The following is a 24,197-nucleotide window of genomic DNA, read 5'->3' as shown; positions in this document are numbered from 1 at the left end:
ATGCACTGATGATGGGAATGTAAAATGGTGTTACTCTTATAAAAAGCAGTATGGTGGTACCTCAAAAAAATAGAATTATTGTATAATACAGCAATCCTACTTTTGGGTATATACTCAAAAGACTTGAAAGCAAGGTCTAGAAGAGATATTCATGGGCCCCCGTGTTCATTAGTGTCACTATTCACAGCAGTCAAAACATGAACACAACCCAAGCATCCATTGGATGAATGGATTGCCAAAATATGGTGTATACATTAAATGGAATATTATTCAGCCTTAAAAAGGAATGAAATTTTGACACATGCTTTCACACAGATGGACAGTAAGACATACTACATGATTCCATTAATATGAGGTTAACTGAAGTATGTAATTCATAGAGACAGAAGGTAGAATGGTGGTTGCCAGCACTGGTGGGAGGAGGGAATGGGGAGTTGTTTAATGCATATAGAACTTCAGTTTTGCAAGATGGGAAGAATTCTTGAGGTTGATTGCACAATGACACAATTGTACTTAACAGTACCTAAATATACACTTAGAAATGGTTAAGATGATACATTTTATGGGTACTTTACCATGATGAAAATATTTTTTTTAAACAATGGAAAAAACAATGTTGGTGAAGAATTGGTAATAATGGGGGAACATGTAAGATGAAGTGGGGAAAAAACAGGATGTATAGCTCTATGTAGAGTGGGATCTCAGGTCTGTACTTAACGTGAAGAATTAGGTATAAAGACTTGAAGGACGTATACCAAAATGTTGAAAATAAGGGGTGATTTTTATTATTTTTTAAAAAGTTTTTAGAGTTTCCAAGTTCTAACAATGAGTTTATATTTCTTCTACTGCAGGGAGAAAATATTATTTTAAAAATTTGGTTAAAATCATTCCTCCTGCAGGTTTAGTGCTACTAACCAACTAAAATATGATTAGGGCTTTCATAATTTTTAATGGGAATATTAAAATTTCCTTCTGCACAGAAACTTCAATAATTCTCATGTATCAATAAATGTGACTCCTCTGAGTTCTTTATCCCTTTTAGTCTTTGAATGGTTGGCCTCTCAGTCAGTTCTGTAAGTTTGAAAAGAGGGAATATCGGAGGGGGAGACAAACCATGAGAGACTGTGGACTCTGAGAGACAAACTGAGGGTTTTGGAGGGATGGGGTCGGGGGGTTGGGTGAGCCTGGTGGTGGGTATTAAGGAGGGCACGTATTGCATGGAGCACTGGGTGTGATGCATAAACAATGAATTTTGGAACATTGAAAAAAAATAAATTTAAATTTGAAAAAAAGGAGGGAAAAGCCTCTATTTGGGAAAAAAACAACAACCAACAATTGATGAATTGTGTTCATTTGGGGGGAGGGTACACTGGAGTATCCACTGATTGATAAGTCAGTTGATCAGAAAGAGGATCTTAGGGAGGAAATTTTTTTTTTTTTCAATGAGAGCAAGAAAACTTCTCTACCTGAGGTATCTGATGGCGATTAAGGCTTTCCACCGAACAGGGCTAGCTAGGGAGTCCAGGGGCTCATCTCTGATGAAGTCCTGCAACACAAAGGGGTGAAATATTCTAGAAAGGATGTGGGGAGTTTCCAAATGCAGCTGCAGCCCTATTGGACTGTTGGGTGCCCTTGGTCCATATAATGGGAGAGATCTGTTACCTGGGACTGGTGCGTTGTACCTGTTTAAAAAAGACAGCTCTGACTCCCGGTAACAGACTTTTCAAGACCTTGCCCGTGTCCTCTCTGCACACTTACCAGCATGTAACCCAGCAGCACCTCCTTGTAGGAGAACTTGAATCCCTGATCCTCAGCATCGTGGACAGCAATACCAATCTCAGTGACAGTTCTTGTGAAACTCATTTGCAGATCCATGTCCTAAAGCAAAATGATTCACAGTGCAAACCAAAGTCCTGGGTTCCATACTTGGTTCTATAGACTCAGTTCTTGACCTAGAGTTGAACTTTGTGCCCAGAGAGAAATGGGAATCTCTCTTCTTTAGCTATTTCTACCTCAGTCTAGGGTCAAAGTTGCAGGGAAGTTAAAATCCAAGGTCAAATTCTACTCTCGCCTCCCACCGCTGTTCCCCATAGATTGAGGTTCTATACAGCAGGGGCTTTCAAACTTTTTGGACCATTAACCACACAAACTGCAAGAAACAGTTTACAAGTCTACTCTGTATTTACATGCAGTATATATATGTGAACATATATGTATAAAAACTGAAATGAAAGTTTTATGATACTTCTTGTTGCTGAATGTAATGTACTCTTCTATTTCTCTTTTATTTCACCACAAAAGTTTGCTGGTTGTGATCTATTCGATCTGTTAGATTGATTTCATGGTCTTCTGGTGGGTCATAGTGCATGGTTCTAAGAACACCACTCCAGGTTCAGTATAACTCTCAAACCACCTAGAACCAAATATAGCTCTCTGTTCTGTCTTAGATTAGGCTCAGGGATCCTGGCTTCAGGATCAGATTGATTAGTCATATATCGGGATCCTTTCCTCTGGAATCAAAACAAGAGGACATCTGTGCTACTGCATTTCCAGGAAGCATGTTATGTATTCAAGTATATCAAATATATTGCATACCTTGCTCATCACAGACACGCCCAGAACCTGAAAAACCAAAGGCAAAAGCAGATACTAGAGCAGCAGTTAGAGTTCCCTCCTCCAGGAAAAAGATCCACCCCCAACCTGAAAACAACAGCTAGGCAGGACACTGAGTCTTCCTAAAGGGCAGGGGCTGTTTGCGTCCTCCCCCATTTCCAAAGAGAGACCCTGTACATTGACAGACTTTCTTTCCCCAGGGGAGTCTAATCTATAGAAAGCAGCATAAAGAAATCAAGCCTTTGGGTTTCAAGCCTCATGATTTAAAGAGGTTCTACCACACTTTGGTAAGAAGAAGAGTAGAGGCTCTTGGCAGAAAGAGCAGTGAAATCTGTGAAATGACAGTTAATAGGGCAGCTGACTCTGGAACTGGGATACAGTCTGTTCTGCTGTGATGCTTGCCTTGAAAAAGGAAATTTGTCTCAATGAAATTGATATGTGAATACAGCTGGTATATTCTGAATTTTGTGATTGCTTATGCACAGTTTTGTCCATGACAGCAAAAGGTGAGCTAGCTGAACTGACTTGTATAGGAATAGTCACACGAACACCTCAAACATGTCAGCTGATTCAGTTTACCGTGGTAGGAGCTGCTTCCCATTCAAATCTGACATTCTAGCTGATTTCAGATGACCTTTCTTCCCATCACCATTTCACAATAACTCATCACTATCCCAAGTGAATTCAGGTGTTTTTCAAGAAAAGTGCCATATTTTTTTTGTAGTGTTTCTGTACTTCTTAGATGGTTTTCAAAATGAGATGCCAGAGGCACCTGGGTGGCTCAGTCTGTTAAGCATCTGCCTTTGGATCAGGTCATGATTCCAGGGGCCTGGGATCAAGCCCTGTGTTGGGCTCCCTGCTCCATGGGGAGCCTGCTTCTCCCTCTCCACCCCTACCCCCTTCTCATGCTCTCTCTAGCTATCTCTCTCTCAAATAAATAAGTAAAATATTTTAAAAAATAAAATGAGATTTCTATTTTTTATATGTCATTGGTGGTGTTTTTGAATGTTGTGCCTCTCCCCCATTTTATCCATAATCCCTGTGTTTTTTCTTGTTCTATCTTGTGTATATGTTGTGCTATGGAAGAATTGACTGTACCTTGGAAGTGTACAGTCATCCTTATCCCAAACATCTATATCTCCTTTCCTCTTGTCTTTTTATCATAATTTGCCTCAATGATTGACTAAAATTAATGTAACACAAACCATCTTTTTTCAATTATGTTTTCAATTATGTTTTGTTTATTAAATTTTGGGCACCTTTTGGGGGGGCGTGTTAAAAATACAGATTCAGAGATCCATCTCTGAAGACTGTGACTCATTAGGGATCTCTGTCTTAGACAGGGCTCCAGGTCATTCTCAGACAACTGAAGTGGGAGAATCACTGCCCTATTCCATCCCACTAGCATATACTTATATCTGTGATATCATGAGTTCCTTATGATTCCATTCTTATCACATACACACATGAATAAATGTCAAGAACAGATTTATCAAACAGGTGGGGTGTGGAGAGCACAGAAGCGGAGATAAGGGAGCATAAGGTACAATCTATAACATCAAGGTGTTGACAATCTAATGTGGGAGCAGATGTGCACATAATCAGTAAAAGCTTCCGGATGGATAAGAATCACTTCTAAATCTCTTAAAAATACAGATGTCAGATTCCAACCCAGATCTACTGAATCAATCTCCCTGAAAAATGGCTCTGGGAAGCTGTATTTCAAACTTGAACCCAAGGTGATTTTTAGGTGGCTAAGCTGGTACTACTCAGCAAAATGGCCAAGGTGACAATATATCTAAAGCACTTTATTAAAGATATAAGAAGTACTACAGGGGACAGAAATGATCAGATGAATTCCAATTCAGTTTTGGGGTTCTGAGGCAGGAATATACCTGGCATGTTTGAGGAACATCGAGGACAGTCAGGGTGACTGGTATGAATGTGTGTGTTGGCGGGGGTGTGAAATGGTACAGCATGGGTAGGTTAATTAATGATGTATTTTTATTCATTTAAAAATACATGTATTGCACTTCTTATTTGTGAGGCACTGTTTTGGGTGGTTTATCTATACCACGTAAAAAGTTAAACAACCACCATTAGTAACATTTCAGAGACTATAACAGGGAAGTAATGAAACAGCTGCTCTAAAGTAGTACTGGAGTAATTATTTTAAGTTCAAACTTGGGGGAGAATGCTATGGGTACTTGATCTAGGAAGGTTTCATAGGCCATGAACTACCCAAGTCCTTAGCAAAGAAACAAATTACCTGACCCTGTTTCATAATGAATTTTTCTGTTCTCTTCTGGTCTCATCTTCCAAACATACCAGATGCTATCTCACCTTTGGCCTGTATCCTTTGAGCATGAATATTCCCAAGAGGTGAGCCCCTCCAAGGTTTGGGAACCCCAGCCTAGAAATTGAGGCACCTTGTGCTCGCCGTTACCTGAGAGCACTGGCCATAAAGAAAGAGGACTTGGGAAACGATGTCTTGATCAAGCCTGGTGAGGAGTTGACCCTTGGGAGCATGGAGGGCCACGGCTCCATAGATTACCATGACATCAGTCTTGGTCAGGCTCTTTTTCCCAGAAAAAATACCCTGAAAGAGAGACATGAAAACTATGACTGAAGGTGTTTCCTTTCCTCCATGTTGCTTCCTAATGTTACGGAACACTACAGGGATTAAGAAATGGGACTGGGGGGCACCTGGGTGACTCAGTGGGTTAAGCCTCTGCCTTTGGCTCAGGTCATGATCTCAGGGTCCTGGGATCGAGCCCCACATCGGGCTCTCTGCTCAGTGGGGAGCCTGCTTCCCCCTCTCTCTCTGCCTGCTGCTCTGCCTGCTTGTGATCTCTGTCTGTCAAATAAACAAATAAAATCTTAAAAAAAAAAAAAAACAACAAAAAACCAAACCAAAACAACAACGAAAAGAAATGGGACTGGGATGATGAAAATTAGTTTAAAACTGATACTCTCGCTTGTCAAATTTAAACACCTGGGACTGTGTTGTGGCTCTCTTGGGCTTTAAAAGAGGTCCCTGTGAGAAAGCTTGGGTTATTTTTTGTTTATTAAATCCCTTTTCTTCAGGGGAAGTGCAATGTACACAGTGGAAACTGACCATGAGGCCTGAGTGGCTGGTAGAGGGACAAACCGAGGCACACAAAGAACTCCTTAGGACTTTCCAGGTCAGCACTAGTGACAGAAACTGGAGGAGACCTGTTAGACAGCTGGTCATTCTACAGGGTCCAGGCTTGGGCAGTTCTCACCTGGAATAAAGACCTGGGGACAGGAACAAGTAGGATATGGAAAAGGATGTTCACTGAAGGAATCAGTGTGGTTTGCCCTTGCTGTGACCAAAAGCTTTGGAAGAGAAGGTTATTCTTTTTACCTTACATCGATTCATGAAAAACTTTTCCCGATCTTGGAATGTTTTAAGAACTTTTAAAACAGTATCCAAGTGGCTCTCAGCACAGTATCCTAAAATAGATGTTATTCCCTAAAGTCAGAAAAGATAGGAATTTTGAGTTTAACCATTCATTTATTCAACAAATATTATGGGGCACCTGTTATGTGTCAGGCACTCTTCTAGGTGCTGGGGACGCAACAGTGGACACATGCCAAGCTCCCCAACCTTGTGGTGCACACAACCAGGGGAAGTGACAGGGAAGTGACATTAAATAAACACATAAATTCATGTGTTTATATATAGTATATATATGTAAATATATAGTACTTTGAGGGTGACACATGCTATGGAGATAAGGAAAACAAGGAAAGAGAATAACTGTTATAGGTTAGGGGGAGTTCTCAATTTAAATAGGGCAGATGGAGAAGCCTTCATAAACAGGGGTGACATTGAGCAGTGTTCTGAAATAAAGAAGGGAGCAAGTCATTGGACTGTGTGGGAAGGAGAGTTTCAAACAGGATGGGGAAAATGGTGTTAGAAAAATTGCCAAGAGCAATAGATAACGGAACATCTGACAAGGAGAAAATAAATAACATAATAAAAAAGCAGTTTCAAAAATTCAGTAAGTCTAGTGGTTTCTGAACATTTATATGAAAGAAAGGATCGTGTAAACATCTCAAAATTTCTGAGGAGAATGTATAACAAAATATACTACAGGGTTTTTTTTTTTTTTTAATACTAAGTGGTCTTTATTAGCCCTGGGAGTTTTTCTTTTAATTTATTTTTTATGTTTTAAATACATACACTCTCCTTTCTCCACATTTGCAAACATTGTGCAGCCTAGCCAGGGTAGGGAATGGCAAAAGTGCTTTGATAAAGCTCCCCAGGTTAGGCTTATGTTTTCTCTAGGTTGAAAATCCATGGGATGTAAGGTTATTTTCAGGTTGTAAAGTCAATGATTTTGAAGCTTATGATCATATATTTAAGTTAAAAAGTCAAGGTCAAAATATGTCAAAAATATTTATTAAGGATACTTGAAATTCATTTTGCAATATTTTTACAAATCTGGTTAAAAAATGAAATATTAATCTGAGGATGCTGGTTCAATATTCAAAAATCAGTCAACATGATACACCATATCAACGAAAGGGTAAAAACCATATAATCATTTCAATAGATGCAGAAAAAATATTTGACAAAGCACAACATCCATTCATGATAAAAACCTTCAGCACGGTATGTTTAGAGGGAACATACCTCAACATAATAAGACCATATATGAAAAACCCACAGCTAATAACATACTCAATGGTTAAAAACTGAGAGCTTTCCCCCTAATATCAGGAACAAGACAGGAATGTTCACTCTCACCACTTTTATTCAACAAAGTACTGGAAATCCTAACCATAGCAATCAGGCAAGAAAAAGAAATAAAATGCACCCAAGTTGATAAGGAAGCAGTGAAACTTTCACCATTTGCAGATGACATGGTATTATTTATAGGAAGTCCTAAAGATTACCAAAAACCTAGTAGAATTGATAAATACATTCAGTAAGGTCACAGGATACAAAATTGGTATACAGGAATTGGTTGTATTTTTATACAGTAATAATGAAATAGCAGAAAGAGAAACTAAGGAGGGGTTTATGCTAAGTGAAGTAAGTCAAGCAGAGAAAGACAATTACCATATAGTTTCATTCATATGTGGAACATAAGAAATAACACAAGGGCCACAGGGGAAGGGAGGGAAAACTGATTGGGAAGAAACCAGAGAGGGAGACAAACCATGAGACACTCAGGGTTCTGGGAACTGAATTGAGGGTTACAGAAGGGAGGGGGCTTAGGGGATGAGGTAACCAGGTGATGGGTATTAAGGAGGGCATGTATTGTGATAAGCACTGGGTGTTATAAGCAACTAATTAATCATTGAACACTACATCAAAAACTAATGAGGTACTTTATGTTGGCTGACTGAACATAATAATAAAAAGAAAAAGAAAAAGAAATTAAGAAAATAATCCCATTTATGATTGCACCAGAAATAATAAAATTATTATATTAACTATACTTAATTATTAACTGTACTACAGTTATTGACTTAGTTAATATGGTAATTAACTTAGTTAAGTATATTTAATTATATTTAGTTTGACTATAATTATTAACTATACTCAGTTATTAACTAAAACTTTAATAAACTTGACTAAGGAGGTGAAAGACTTGTACTCTGAAAACTATAAAACATTGTTGAAAGAAATTGAAGATGACACAAATGGGAAGCTAGCCCATGCTCATAGGTTGGAAGAACAAATATTGTTAAAATATCCATACTGCCCAAAGTAATCTACAGACTTAATGAAATCCCTATCAAAACACCAACAGCATTTTTCACAGAACTAGAACAAATAATCTTGAAATTTGTATGGAGCCACAAAACAATTGGCAAGAACAATCTTAAAAAAGAAGAATAAAACTGGAGGTATCACAACTCCAGATTTCAAGTTATACTACAAAGCTGTACTAATCAAACAGTATGGTATTGGCACAAATATATACAAATAGGGACATGATTATAAGGTCAATTAATCTTTTGACAAAGGAGGCAAGAATGGTGCTGGAACAACTAGAAAGCTACATATAAGACAATGAAACTGGACCACTTTCTTACACCATACACAAAAATAACCCAAAATGGGTTAAAGACTTAAATATGGGCCTTGAAACTATAAAAATCCTAGAAAAAAGAGCAAAGGCAACAATTTCTCTGATATTAGCCTTAGAAACATTTTCTCCCATGCCTCCTGAGGCAAGGGAAACAAATGCAAAAATAAACTATTAGGACTACATGAAAGTAAAAATTTCTGCACAGTAAAGGAAAGAATCAATACAACTAATAGACAACCTACAGATGGGAGAAGATATTAGCAAATGACATATCTGATAAGGGGTTACTATCCAAAATATATAAGGAACTTATAGAACTCAACAACCAAAAAATGGATATCCAATTAAAAATGGGCAAAAGTCATGAACAGACATTTCTGCAAAGAAGACATACAGATGGCCAACAGACACATGAAACGATGTACAACATCACTCATCAATAGTCAGGAAAGTGCAAATCAAAACTACAATGTGATATCACCTCACATCTATCAGATGGCAAAAATCACAACCACAAGAAACAAAAGTTGGCAAGAATGTGGAGAAAGGGGAACCCTCTTACACCATTGGTGGGAATGCAAATGGTGCAGTTACTCTGAAAAACAGTATGGAGTTTCCTCAAAAATTAAAAATAGAAGTACCCCATGACCCAGAAATTGCACTACTGGGTATTTACCCAAAGGATACAAAAACATAGATTTGAAGGGACACACCACTCTGATGTTTATAGCAGCACTATCAACAGTAGCTAAATTACGGAAAGAGCCCAAATATCCATTGACTGATGAATGGATAAAGAAGATGTATTATAATATTTACATAACCATCAGAAAGAATGAAATCTTGCCATTTTCAATGATGTGGATGGAACTAGAGAGTATTATGCTAAGCGAAATAAGTCCATCAGAAAAAAACAAATACCATATGATTTCACTCATATGTGGAATTTAAGAAATAAAACAGATGAACATATGAGAATGAAGAAAAAGAGAGAGGGAAGCAAATCATAAGAGACTCTTAATGATAAGAGAACAAACTGAGGGTTGATGAAGGAAGGTAGGTAGGGGATGGGATAAATGAGTATTGTGATGAGTACTGGGTGTTATATGTAAGTGATTAATCACTAAATTCTACACCTGAAACCAATTTTACCATATGTGTTTCTTGAAAAGAAAAAAAAGAGAAAAAAATAATAAAAACATACTAAATAAAAAGTAAGAAGTCAGAACTTCTGCTAAAATCCATCCATCAATGATATCAAAGATAACAAACAGTCCTTTTCTGAATATAGTTTCACAGTAGCTATACTCTATTGCACTTTTAGCAAAGAATCATTATCCAATTAGAGTTGGATGCAGAAGTCGGTTCCTGAAAACTATTCACATTAACATCAAACAGAACCCATTGCTTGATAAAAAATGTCTGGAAAGCAAAACATTTTAACTCTTCCCAACTCCTCCCCCACCCATGTATATTCAGATATAGAATTTGGAAAATATAAATCAAAGAAAATTAATGAAAAACCAAAATCATCCAGAATCTTCCACCCAAACATAATGACTATTTAATATTTTGGCATATTTCCTTCCAGTTTTTATAATTATAAAAATTAGGATCACTTTCTATATTCAGCTTTGTATCTTCATGTTTTTCACTTAATATTAAAAGCACTTTTCCATATTGCTAAATAATTTTCAAAAACATGACTTCTGATGATTGTGTAGCATTTCATGGATGATACACCATATTTATTATAACCATCCCCCCACTTTGGACACTTCCACTACAATAAATAATGCTGTGATGAATAAATGTCTAAATCAATTTAAAAGAAAAGGAAAACAGAACTACCCTATGATCCACTAATTGCACTACTGGGTATTTTTCCAAAGAATACAAAAACACTAATTTGAAAGGATATATGCACCCTTATGTTTATAGCAGCAGTATCTATAACAGCTAAATTTTGGAAGCAGCCCAAGTGTCCATTGGTAGATGAATGGATAAAGAAGTTGTGCAATATATATATATATATATATATATATATATATACACATACATATATTGAAATACTACTCAGCCATAAAAAAGAATGAAATCTTGCCATTTGCAACAACATGGACGGAGCTAGAAAGTATACTACTAAGTGAAATAAGTCAGTCAGAGAAAGACAAACACCATATCATTTAACTCATATGTAGAACTTAAGAAGCAAAACAAAACAAATGAACAAATGAACCAAGGGGGAAAAAAGAGAGAGGGAGAGAGAGAGAGACAAACCAAAAAACAGACTTTTCACTATAGAGAACAAACTAAAGGCTACCAGAGGGGAGGTTGGCCATCTCTATGTCCTCTTTGGAAAAATGTCTATTCATGTCTTCTGCACATTTTGTAACTGGATTATTTGTGTTTTGGGATGTTGAGTTCTGTAAGTTCTTTATATATTTCGGATACTAACCCTTTATCAGAATGTTATTCGCAAATATCTTCTCCCATTCTTTAGATTGCTTTTTAGTTTTGTTGACTGTTCCCTTCACTGTGCAGAAGCTTTTTATCCTGATGAAGCCCCAAAGTGTATTTTTGTGTTTGTTTCCTTTGCCTCAGGAGGCATATCTGGTAAGAAGTTTCAACAGCTGATATCAAAGAGGTTACTGGTTGTATTCTCTTCTAGGATTTTAATGGTTTCCTGTCTCACATTTAGGTCTGTAACCCATTTGAATTTATTTTGTGTATGGTGTCAAAAAGGGGTCCAGTTTTATTCTTTTGCATGTTGCTGTCCAGTTTTCCCAACACCATTTGTTGAAGAAAGTGTCTTTTTTCCATTTGATATTTTTTTCTTCTTTGTCAAAGATTAATAGACCATATAATTGTGGGTTGTCAATTCTGTTCTATTGATGTGTGTGTTTATTTTTTTGCCAGTACCCTACTGTCTTGATCACTACAGCTTTATAATATAACTTGAAGTCCCAAAATTGTGATACCTCCAGCTTTGCTTTTCTTTTTCAAGATTGCTTTGGCTATTTGGGGTCTTTTGTGGTTCCATAGGTAAAGGGGTTTAAGAGTACACATCACGATGAGCACTACGTTATACACTTGAAACTAATATAACATTGTATGATAAATATACTGGAATTAAAATAAAAAGATAATGAAGCATTGATATTCAAACAGGGAAGCACCATTTTTCTGACAAATCCCGTTGGATTATTTTGAATGTATCCATGGATTCTTGGTAAGTAAGACATTGTCATAAGACCTGCCAGTGGCTTTCCAGATGGAATTAATTATCATCATCATAAGAGGACATTGAGAGAAAGGGGTCCCACCTGTCGCTGATCCCCCAGTTGGTTGGGAGCAATCAGAAATTCCTTAATCTGTGAGCTTACAAAGTCTATATCTTGGCAGGATGCTAAGGTGGTTCCCAAGGCTTTCCAAAGAAATTTCTAGAAAACAAAAGATAAGCAACAGTATGTTAAAGACAGGAAAGAAAAACTCCAATGAAAAGCGGAAAGTGTTAAAACAGTCATCCAAAGGAAGGAAATTTAGCTACTTACTAAACATGTCCTTCTAGTATTCTCTCTTCCTGAAAGTGTTTTCTTCCCCGACCCCCTGCCAAGACTCTGTCCTTACCAGTGCTCTTTCCTATTCCTCTAGGCCTTGTGCTGAGCCATGACAATACCTTTTACTCTCTATTGTAATGTTCAATTTTATTGTTTGTCTTTGTGCTCAGCATTTCAGTTCTCCATAACAGAGGGTCTTATGGTCACTTTCAGTGAATAGTCCCTGGTAGCTAATAAATGCTCATCTAATGATTTTAGATACACATGTGAATGAAAATAAGATTATTTGAAGATGATGTCATCAGATATTCTCAACCTCCAAAGTATATCAACTTATTTTATTTAGGAGATTTAACCTATAATAGTTTTGAAAATAATACTTTGCCGTCTCTACTATTATCTCTTTCTCAGGAGTATGGTGAGTTGTCCAGAAGTGCTATAGAATGGTGTTCAGGTGAAGGAGAAATGCCATACAGGAACTTTTACATACATGTTGTGTCTTTAGTAAGGGACTCTGAGTGAATTGGGGAAGGAAAACTCCCAATGAAAGAATACTGACAAGAGAGTATGTGGGAAATCATTCTGTGGCTTCCACATCCCTTTGAGTTGGTGAGAATGTTGGATTCATTACGCAAGCCCTAATATGGATACCTCTTAATGTCCAGATGGAGAAAAGGTAAGCAGAATAGACATGCTTCCTCTTCTCTTTCATTACAAGCCATACAAGATTTAGAAGTAAGGCTGAGGGAACGGGGTAGCCCAAGAGTGGCATCTGTTTGAACACCACAACACATGCCTGGATGTAAAAACATGTATGTACATGTGTGTATACGTGTGTGTTACATATAGAAAAGATCTATAGTCTTGTGGAAGTAAGATACAAGGAAAATATTCACAAGAGAAGATACTTGCCATATGGCTAGAAAAATGAGGTCATGAAGTCCTAATTTGTTTTCTAAGACTCAAATCATTTGTAGCTATATAATATCAGATTGTCATCTCCTTATTTAAAGTCCATCTGGTCACACACAGGAGAAAAAACTGGTCATTTGCAGGCTTATTCCAAGGACTCTGCAGGGCTTGAAGATTGTAGTGATTGAGTGGTCATTATGGATCAGAAGGATCTACAGCACAGGAGGAAAGGAAAACCTGGTAGCAACTGGTAAAGTTCAGTTAGTCCATTCAGGAGAAATTGTACAGATCAGTGCAGCTAGGGGTGAGCAGTGTGCATGAGGTAACAGAACAGGAGGAACAAATGCCCGAGTAAGAATCTGATGAGGCAGCACCCGTTGCACTCTTGGATTTCCAGGCAAAAGGCCCCCATGACAATGTAAACTATGATGAGAAAACCTGTGTACTGCACAGGAGTAAATATTAATTAGGGTTAAAGCTGCTAGAGTCTGTTTAACTCCACCTTGGAGGAAGTACAAGAGAGAGTCTAGAAAAGTCCTGTGTTGCAGAAAAAAAACCCCAGTGTTATGAAGGGGACTTTGTGTAAAGAGTTGGCCTCAGTGCCTCCCCCGCCCCCCGTACTGATGAGCTGCTGCTTCTCTGCTGATGTTGGTCAGATTCAGTGTATTGTGCATTCTTCCTTTGAGACTTGCAGAGGAATTCCAGAAATCGGGAACCCAGAACTAGGAAAAATGTGGTCAATTGCAAAAACAGCCAGAGCCTTTCTATCTCACCTCTATCCATGCCTCCTTACTATGAGAGTTTGCAGCTCCTTCTATTAATATAGTCTATTTTGCCACTCTTCCAATCTGGGTTGGCCTGGTGATTTGCTTTGGCCCACAGAAAGTGGCAGAAGTAACAGTGTGCCTCTTCTGAACCTAGACCTAAAGAGACCTTGTATACTTCATGGCTACAACCACGAGAGCAAGCCTGGGCTGGCCAACTGGAGGAGGAGAGACCACAAGGAACAGAAACAAGCTGACCTAGTTGAGATCATGGCAGACTAGCCAATCTCCAGTATATGCCAGTGGGAGTAGTTGAGACCAAATGGCTGCCCAACTGAGTTCAGCCCACACTGTCAACCTGCAAACTTATAAACTAAGTAGGTAGCTATTATTTAAAGCCCCTAGGGGTTGTTTGCTATGCAGCTAAAGTTAACTGGCACACTCTTACTTTCCTGTTGTTAAGTATAATGGCTGAAAACCATTTAAGCAGCTCACTGCTTGAATTGCTCTGCCTATCCATGGGTCCAACATGACTTTGGACCCATCTCGGGAATCTGAAAGCTGTTGGACGGATGGTATTACATGAGATGCATAAGTCTAGTTTGTATATGAGAAGATGAGGCATTGCTCACCAAATCCTCTTGAAGAGCACGTATGCAGGCTTGATAGACCAATTTGGAGAATCAGTACTCTACCAAATTAGAGAATCAACCAGTGAGAGGAATTTTGAATATTGCATAGGAGAGCTGAAAGTTGATAATAAATAATTTGTTAGAACAGACACTTAATACTAGATCTGATGCGTTAGGAAATGTTTTTCCAGGAAAATAAATGAGAAATGTTAGAACCATAATGATAACCTTGATCTGTTCTTTATTGAGCACAAGTCTCGGGCCAGGTACTTACTTCACTAGGGACTTTATATTCTTTATCTTTTTGAACCCTTATATCATCTCAATCCTCAGAGCCTGGTATAATTTCCATTTTAGATGAATATACTGAGGCTCCAGAGAGGTTAAGTAACTTTCTTAGACTTACATACATAGTAAACAGCAGAAGCTGGATTCAAACCCCTTTTAGAATGAATGGCTCCAATGCAGAGGGTTAGGTAGAAGCCATCTGGGGACAGAGGGAGGAGATAGCTGGCCTTTGAGCATTCTTTTAGCTCTCAGTTTTTGTTAAATTGTAGTAGATTGTTTCTCATAGTGGAAACCAAGATATAAACTGACATTAGGGGCGCCTGGGTGGCTCAGTGGGTTAAGCCTCTGCCTTTGGCTCAGGGTCCTGGGATTGAGCCCTGCATTAGGCTCTCTGCTCAGCTGGGAGCCTGCTTCTTCTCTCTCTCTCTCTCTGCCTGCCTCTCTGCCTACTTGTGATCTCTGTCAAATAAATAAATAAAATCTTAAAAAAAAAAACTGACATTAAACCAGTGCTGTGACAGGGACCACTATTTGTCTTCATTATCTACTTTTCTCCCTTCGCTAAAACAGAACAACTGAATTTCAGCCAGGTACATATCTATCTTAAAGGCACCATATTACTCAGGTTTCGTTGTAGACAGGTGACATCCTATGAGTAATTTTTGGTTGAATGTGAGGTGAAGAGAAGGTAACATTTTTTTTTTCTAGTGATTTCTCCTTCTTTTTGGTGATAGTCAGACAAATTGGAAGTTGAGCAGCCATGTTAGATTATAAGGTAGAAAGTAAGTCCCTTCGTTGAAAAACCAACCTTCTCAAGGGAGGTGTTGCTGTAACTGCCCATTTGCTCCTTGAAATCTCGACTCAGTTGAATGGTCCAAGCTACGTCACTGATCTTCCATAAAGATTCTTTGAGTAACTGTTGCAGGAAGTGGAAGTTAGAGGAATACAACCGTTTAGTGTGCTTTCTTAGTACTTTTCTGTTACCTTAATTTTTTAAGTATAAATATATCATAAATGAGATTATTCCTTTTCCCATTTAAAAAAAAAAAACCTCGGTATTTCCCTTCTTATTAAGTAAGAGGGAACTTCCCCTCTTATTTTATAAGTTTATTTATTTATTTATTTTTAGCAATCTCTACACACAATGTAGGGCTTGAACTCACAACCCTGAGATCAAGAGTCACATTCTCCTCCAACTGAGCCAGTCAGGCGCCCTTCTCTTTATTTTAATAGCTGTATGCTGTTATGTTCTGAATTTCCAATAAGAACGAGTTATTCAGAAGGGGGAAACGACTCCATGTGAGTGCCTTCCTTTTTCCTCTTATATAAAAATTACCCAAAGTCTTAAAATAGAAATTAATCCACTTTGAAACTTAAATTGAAGTTAACATTTTTCAAGTTTTGAACAGATTTGGAAAAGCTTTATTTGTCCATGTTAGTTTGTTTTACTACATACCACAAGAAAAAGAAAGGACATTTTTGGAATAAAGAGCTAAAATGTCTTGAAGAACCAATTAAATGTGCAAGTACATTTTGCTAGCTTCAACTCTAGTAACTAAACATTCCTAGTTCACCAACTGTTCTGAGCCAGGGCCTCAGTCAGCCATCTGAACCTTTTTCCTTCTTCACTGAACAATGCATAAAAAGGTGTTTTTGTCTTTTTGGAGGACAAAATCCATTACAATTTCTAAAGTCTATTATTTCTCCTGTATTTTCCCTACTTTAAGTTTAGAGAAGGACTTTTGTTGTCAAAGCCCCTGAAGATTTCTAGGTATTCTCTTGGTAGGAACTCATTCAGTGAGTGGGCCCTTTGAAGAGAAGAAATTAAACAGCCTTGGAAGTCTGAGAGAAGGAGGTACATGCAAACAGTTTTGGGAGAAGGCTAAATAGAAATACACTCGAGATTGGAAGAGGGAAAAGCATGTTCTCGAGGCTTCCCTCTAGAGAGAGAACTTTCCTTCCTAGTTGGAATAGTTACTTTAAAATGGTAACTGGGGAAAATAAGGTAGGAATTTTGAGGAAGAGAAGGGGGATGATAAAAGAAGCATGAATACAGGAGGAGAGGTGGATCCTAGAATTAAAGACCAGGAAAGTAGAGCAGCTACTTTCAAATCTCATATTGGGTAAGAATCATTTGTGGGAGTCTTTAAAACGTGCCAGTTCTCAGGAACCCATCTTAGAGACTCTGATTCTGGAAGGGGCAGTAATGGAACATGGAGGTGATGAGGAAAGGTCACTAAAACTTGACATTTTTAAGAAGCCATAGTTAATTTCTATGTAAACAGTTTATGAACTGAGACCATGCTAGGTTAAAAGCTCCCTTTCTGTGGGCTCCTTGACCTTCTGTAGTCTCCTGAAATCAAAATCCTCTCTGTAGAGCCAATGTCCAGCTCCTACTTGCACTTTACCATTTTGGGGATTTGGGATCTTTGCAACTGGTTGCCAAAGTCCAGAAATTTTCTGGATTTTTTTTTTTCTAGAAAAATGGTATAATGTGGCTCTTTGGTTTTTAGAAATCAGGAAAAAACACACTGAGAAGCAGAAAGGTGAGGAAACAGTTGTATTTAGAAGCACAGAAGTGGGAGTGATGTCAATTTGTGTTTATTTAAATGGTAAAAGAATGCAGTTATAAGGAGAGGAAAAAACTGGAAATTAGAGAAGATTTAAGAAAGACACAGGGAAAAATATGAGTAAGTGAAATCTTCAATACGATCTTTTTTGTTTTTTTAAGATTTTTATTTATTTATTTGACAGAGAGAGAGAGATCACAAGTAGGCAGAGAGGCAGGCAGAGAGAGAGGGGGAAGCAGGCTCCCTGCTGAGCAGAGAGCCTGATGCGGGGCTTGATCCCAAAACCCTGAGATCATGAGCAAAGGCAGAGGCTTAACCCACTGAGCCACCCAGGCACCCCCAAATCTTCAATACTATCCTAACTCTTAACCAAATCGAAGACGGAAGATTATTGTTCAAATTATGGTGATGTAGAGACTGTAATTCTTAAGCGATCACTTCTAACATTCTAGTCCTTTTCCTAAGGAAAAGAAACGTTGTTTACTGCCCTTGGGTGTCTGCCTCTTTTTAGTTAAGATGCGTGACTCTAGCTGATTTTTATCATTCCATCATCAACAATTAGTCTAGAAGCTACCCTTACCTGAAGCAGCATGGTTTCCCATAGCACGATGCTAGTGTTCTTTCCTAGAAATAGAAATTAAAAACAGAAAACAGAAGTAGAAAATAAAGTCAGGACTCTGTTTCTCCCTTTCCAGGTCCCCAATGAAAGCTGAAACCCCACTGTAAGCTTTACAGAGGAGGACTATTTCAGATGAAATTTACTATGTTGCCAATTTCAAGTGCTAATCAGGCAGGAAAAAGTCTTCAGTCCGTGTTACAAATCTAGGTTTTTTTTTTTTTTTTGTTAACTTCAACAGTAACTACTGTAATGACCATATTTTAATTTTCTAACATAAATAGTAATGACTTTTTAGAACAATACCAAAAGGGAGTTTGTCTAAATAGAAGAAAAAGACCAGAGCAAAAGTAAAAGTTTCTGCTAAGAATATTATCCACTGGATCCTCCTGTACAAGTATGTGGTAGAGAATTAGAACATAAGGAATCAAGGAAAAAATATAGCTGTTTATTTTGCACACCAAGTTCATTGTTTTAATTGCCTCAAATGAACCTCAGGCAGAGAAGTGGTGCCTCATTTCTTTATGTTCTTGCCTCCTTCGATAAAGATCTGATTCCACTCCCTTGTACCTTCCAGAGGCTGCAGGAGCTCAGGAAAGCGTGTTTTCCACAGGTTTACCAACTTGGGGTGAATTATCTCAGGCAGTATCTTCAAAAGTCCTATTGCACCAGCCCCACATAATTTCCCTAAACTGGCAAGCATAGATATTACCTGAAAAATGGAAGACAAAAAGTTAATCAACTGCAGGGGTATCTAAAATGTCCACCTGCCTTTTCCTTTTATCGCTGTCCTGGATGCCCTTGATTCCTACATTAGATCATCTTTCAACCAAACATCGGTCTATTTCTTACTTATTTTTTAAAGGTTTTACTTATTTATTTGACAGACAGAGATCACAAGTAGGCAGAGAGAGAAGGAGGGGGGGAAGCAGGCTCCCCGCTGATCAGAGAGCCCGATGTGGGGCTCGATCCCAGGACCCTGAGATCATGACCTGAGCTGAAGGCAGAGGCTTTAACCACTGAGCCACCAAGGCGGCCCCTATTTCTTATTTTAGAGCAAAGCTAATACTTAAACACACCCCCCCCATTTTCATCTGAGGATAAAGGGGAAAAATATATAGAAACCACCAACCAAGAATAAATAGAAGATACCAACACTTAGATACATTTATTGATCAAATAAAGACATGTGGAAATGGTATCTGAGCAAATGCTACATATGGGAGGGAAAAGGAAAGAAGGAAATCTAAATAATAGATGTGGAATTTATTTGAATGGTACTTGGGGATCAAATTCAGTCTATGTTTATTTTAAAATAATAAATTAAGTTTAACGAGCATTTCAGAGCGAGAAGATAATCTTGCCAATAATCTTAATGAGTGTCATTAGTGTAGCAGGACATTTATTATGCCATTTTAGTGTTTCTTTTGGTTTGGACTTGCTGTGTAATTTTTATTAACATTTATTTAGAACTGAATGATCTATACTGGCCTAAATTTATCCCATATTAGTTATTCATAACTCACTCACCAGAAGTCTGGCCAAAAGCTGCTGGGGCGAAGGAAGTTTCACTGGAAAGAGAAAGTGATTTCCATTATTGCTGTGGGGGCTAGAGAATTCAGATTGGGGTTGGGTATGTAAGCAAAGCACTGTAGCCTTTCTGGAAATGAGCCTTTCATAAAAGAAGTGTTTTGCTTTGTTTTTGAATGCACACACCAGCTCCGGTGGAGATGACAAGTGCTGTTGACTCCTTGGCATCATTCTTCTTCCTCTCCTCTGCCATAATCAAGCTTCTGATGATATTAAACAGGTAGTCCAGAGTTCCTGTATATTCTGCAGGAACTACAAAAGTAAGGATTCTTGGCCACAGCACCTGGGGAAGACAAGGCAAGATGCAAGGATTTCGGATTTGTCCATGATTTCTCCCTCTGATTAAGAGCATGTTCTCTCACCTGTTATTTTTTTGCTCTTCAGGCCAAATCAAAATGAAATCTCTGCATTCATGTTCACATTCGTGCACACATTCATGTTCAGGTGCTGGTTGTAGTGAGTGTTACTCAGCATGTCTGCATGGGTTTGCTGCTGGAATTTGGGGCTGGACAATTCTTCCTTGTGAAGAAGTGTTCTAGGCAGTGCAGGAAGGAAGTCTAGCACACCTGGGCTCCACTCACCAAGGGTCACCAAGCCCTTTGTCAGTGTGACAACCCAAAATAAGTCACGTATGTCCCCAAACCCCAAGACTGGCGTGTGTTGCTCAGAGAGAATGACTGGGAATGGATCGTGAATGGGCTGCTCTAAGTGCTGACCTTATTGCTCTGGAGTTCTGGCAACACTTGGTTTCTTTAGTCAGTCCGTTTCATATTCTCTGGAAAACTCCCTTGTCCTCATGGAAACCTTGGGGTCAACATGGACCCTTCCCTTTGTCTTGCCATCCAGATTTAATCACCAAGCCCTGTCTTTTTTTTCATTATAAGGTCTTCCATGCGCTTCCATATTTCCTTCCTACTCTCATGGCCCTGCTCAGTTCCTGGGAGTTACATCTGATCTCGTGCTCACTCTCTTTGCTCTTAGTCTACTCCTATGTAAATTCACTGATCTCGGGTGCCTGGGTGGCTCAGTGGGTTAAGCCGCTGCCTTCGGCTCAGGTCATGATCCCAGGGTCCTGGGATCGAGTTCCGCACAGGCTCTCTGCTCAGCAGGGAGCCTGCTTCCCTCTCTCTCTCTCTGCCTGCCTCTCTGTCTACTGTGATCTCTCTGTCAAACAAATAAATAAAATCTTTTAAAAAATGTATATAAATTCACTGATCTCTTACAGTTATTTTATACTTATATTTAGCGCTTGCTTAACATTTTGAATGGCTCATCAGTCACAAGGTAGGAATTTGGCATTTCAGGCCCACAGGAGTCTGGTCCTACACTTCTTTTCATCATTTGCTTTTACATGGAAATGTTTCAAACTTTAGTATGCAGCAGAAATATTGGGACATGTTTGCATGCAGATTCATGGGCCCTATGCACAGAATGCTGATTCAGTAGATGTGGGATATGGCCTGGAGATCTGCGTGTTAAATAAGTACCTTAGATAATCCAAGAATCACACCTTAAAATGCCATCCTAGATGAAGCCTCTGATCCATTTAAACTGGTCTGTTGCTTGTCTCTTGTCCATGCCATGCATTTCTGGCCAGTTAATCCTTTCTCAGGTTATTTTGCTTAAGAAAAATACAGATTCCAAGGCTCCTCCCATTAAGGTATAGATTATTTTTAAGTGTCAGCTGTGGCCCGAGAATGTGTGCTTTCAACACCTTCCCAGATGAATGGGGAAAGTTTAGCATTCACTGAATTAGAATCTCCACTCACCACTTAACAATATGTCTAGGTATGCTAGGGGAACAGGAGTTGCTTTTGAGGAACTACTCTGTTCTGGGCACTGAGCACTGCAATGTACTTCATTGCACCAGAGCATCAAAAAGCTGATGACAGCACATGAAAGACAAATTCATGTCTCTACTCCTAAACGGGCAGAGCTTTAGAGAGATGATCAAAGTAACTGTCAGTCGTGACAGAAGACCACTTACCTGGGGCATTCCAATGACCAGTGGGTCTAGGGTTTTTAAGACCTCGAGGCTTGTTTCCCGGACAGATTCCTCTCCCTTTTCAATCTCATGGGAGTTAGGTTTCATTGGTTTTTCCTTCAAGAAAGATGAAACAGGTGACCTGTTAATAATTCTTCCTGTTGGTTCCCTCTGACCTTACTTGGATGTGCTCTCAGACTCTGGGGAGGACAATACAGTCACTCAAGGGGCTCATGGAATCCAGCAGTTTTGGTTTTCAGTACTTAATTTCTGTTTTAAAGTGTACCTTGGAGGAATTGGTTAGAACAAACACTGCTGAATAAAGCAAAAAAGTCAAAATTGTGACAGTCCTTGAACTATGGACATTCCCTCTCTCCCTCAGGCCTTTGCTATTGTCTCGGGTGCAAAATTTTCAAAGACACAGCCTCTTAGTGGAGAGGACTGTGATTTCGGATATCATGGACTTCCTAAGATCCCCATCCTACGTACATGCTTTTTAGAAAGTTAACCCCCATTTGGCAAGTATGGATGTCTTGTTTTCCCCTAAGTAATTCACTTTCTCCACCCCTGTCTCAAGTCTTTGAGTATAGATTGTCTCCTCTGGGAAAAACCATGATTTCACCTACCTCAAATTTATCATAAGCTGTAAGTGATACCAGTGAAAGAGAACTCAGAAGTCTAGAGGCTGAAAAATTTATCGATAAAAGTGGTAAGACTGAAATATAACTTCTAAATTAGTCATTGAATTGAGCCCTAGTTAACTGCCTTTGTTACAGTGTAGTTTTCAAAGCTGCGCCCTCTTCATACCATGTTCTTGTTGGACATGGCAAACTGGGAGAAGATATAATCAATCAGTGGCCATCCTTCCCGGGCTTCAATGAAGCATTTCTCACACATGGTTTGAATGAGGAGGAGAGTGGAATTCCTCACCTAGAATAAAAAAAAAAAGCATTCGCAGCATTTTACTACATTGGGCAGAACAATAATTTAGCTTCTCCTATTCTTTAACCTTCATGGATCGTTTGTGGAAGCCTTCCCAAAAAGGAGTATCAGTTGAATGATGGAACTATACATAGATGGAACAGGAAGCCAGCTATAGCTTATGACTTAAGGGTTACAGGAAATGCCTTCTTTAACCAAAAATCATTCTCCTTGGCTCCCAAGACATATGTTCTGTTACTGTACATTATGAAATGTTGGTATTGTGGGTTAAAACACTGCCTTGCTTTTGAAATTCTCAATGAACAATAGCACGATGAACTACAGATCTATAATCCTTTATCCACAATTTCAAAACCCAAAAAACTCTGGATGCTGGAATTTTGTTTCTTGAGTCTGGCCCTAACTCATTAGGTGGCAAAACCCAACTCAACTGTTTTAAAACTGTTTGTAGTCTTTACTTATGCTATGTAGTGTAGATCTGCACGTATTTTCTTACAGAGATATTAATGAGTTTGATTGTGGCTACAGTCACAGTAATGTCTTTCTAAAATCAGGAAGGTTGTGAATTCTGAAATATATCTGGCCCCAGGGATTAGAACAAGGGATTATGAACCTGTACTATAATTTTTAAATAATTAGGTTTGTTTATTGGATTGCTTCCCTGGAGGATAGAAAACTCAGATCTAATTCTTTTTTTTTTTTTTTTAAGATTTTATTTATTTATTTGACAGACAGAGATCACAAGCCGGCAGAAAGGCAGGTGGGGGTGGGGATGGGAAGCAGGGTCCCTGCTGAGCAGAGAGCCTGATGTGGGGCTCAATCCCAGGACCCTGAGATCATGACCTGAGCCGAAGGCAGAGGCTTAACCCATTGAGCCACCCAGGTGCCCCTCAGATCTAATTCTTTACTGAATGGGTCTTTTAAAGGAGAGTTGGAAAAAAAGAATAATTTTGAATAGGGAGGTAGGGCCACAAGGTAGAAAATAGCATAAATACACCAGTAGTCTACCTAAATGAGGGGAAAAAAAGTTATAATTCTCTATTTTGCCTGGAGAGTTAGACTTCCTTAAAGTTTCTGTCCTCTTTCATTCTACTCTAAACTCTTTTAGTCATTTTTTGATTGGCTTGGCCACTTCCTGGGCCGAGCTTTTATCTATAATTACATCATTGTTTTTAAAATTTTTAATTTAAAAAATTTATTATGTCTTATGTATTTATTTTTGTTTCAATTTTTAACTTAAATTCTAGTTAGTTAACATATAGTGTAATATTATTTCAGGAGTAGAATTTAGTGATTTATCACTTACATATAATGCCTTATGCCCTTCTTAATGCCCATCACCTATTTAACCCATCCCCCACCCACCTCTCCTCCAGCAACTCTCAGTTTGTTCTCTATTCTTAAGAGTCTGTTTTATGGTTTGCTTCTCTCTCTCTCTTTTCTTTCCCCTGTGTTCACCTGTTTTGTTTCTCAAATTCCACATATGAGTGAAATCATATGATATTTGTCTTTCTTTGACTGATTTATTCCACTTAGCATAATTATTGTTATTTATTGCTTAACTTTTGTTATAGTCATTACAGATAAAAGTATCTTAGGGGAATTTTCTTCTTTTCATTGGTTTCTGTATAGGGCTTTGATCCAAACAAAATGTG

The 24,197-nt window shown here is 38.5% G+C and overlaps 1 protein-coding gene across 1 annotated transcript in view; it reads right to left on the bottom strand.

Moving 5' to 3' along the window:
* Nucleotides 1–24,197, bottom strand: part of MROH2B (maestro heat like repeat family member 2B) — a gene marked incomplete at its 5' end in the record, with an annotated part of 64,112 nt that overhangs the window by 24,873 nt on the left and 15,042 nt on the right. Inside the window, 13 exons of the mRNA XM_080804480.1 lie at nucleotides 1,467–1,546; nucleotides 1,759–1,878; nucleotides 2,596–2,622; nucleotides 5,060–5,212; nucleotides 6,002–6,109; nucleotides 12,011–12,127; nucleotides 15,649–15,756; nucleotides 17,991–18,034; nucleotides 18,597–18,738; nucleotides 19,557–19,597; nucleotides 19,743–19,899; nucleotides 21,604–21,717; nucleotides 22,408–22,530. Of these exons, the coding sequence (XP_080660606.1) occupies nucleotides 1,467–1,546; nucleotides 1,759–1,878; nucleotides 2,596–2,622; nucleotides 5,060–5,212; nucleotides 6,002–6,109; nucleotides 12,011–12,127; nucleotides 15,649–15,756; nucleotides 17,991–18,034; nucleotides 18,597–18,738; nucleotides 19,557–19,597; nucleotides 19,743–19,899; nucleotides 21,604–21,717; nucleotides 22,408–22,530 (1,334 nt within the window). The remainder of the gene's footprint in view (nucleotides 1–1,466; nucleotides 1,547–1,758; nucleotides 1,879–2,595; nucleotides 2,623–5,059; nucleotides 5,213–6,001; nucleotides 6,110–12,010; nucleotides 12,128–15,648; nucleotides 15,757–17,990; nucleotides 18,035–18,596; nucleotides 18,739–19,556; nucleotides 19,598–19,742; nucleotides 19,900–21,603; nucleotides 21,718–22,407; nucleotides 22,531–24,197) is intronic.

This window comes from Martes martes, assembly GCF_963455335.1.
Source record: "Martes martes genome assembly, chromosome: 5".
Classification (NCBI taxonomy): domain Eukaryota; kingdom Metazoa; phylum Chordata; class Mammalia; order Carnivora; family Mustelidae; genus Martes; species Martes martes.
Note: the sequence above shows the minus strand (reverse complement) of the source record. Positions and strands in the feature narration are given on the sequence as shown.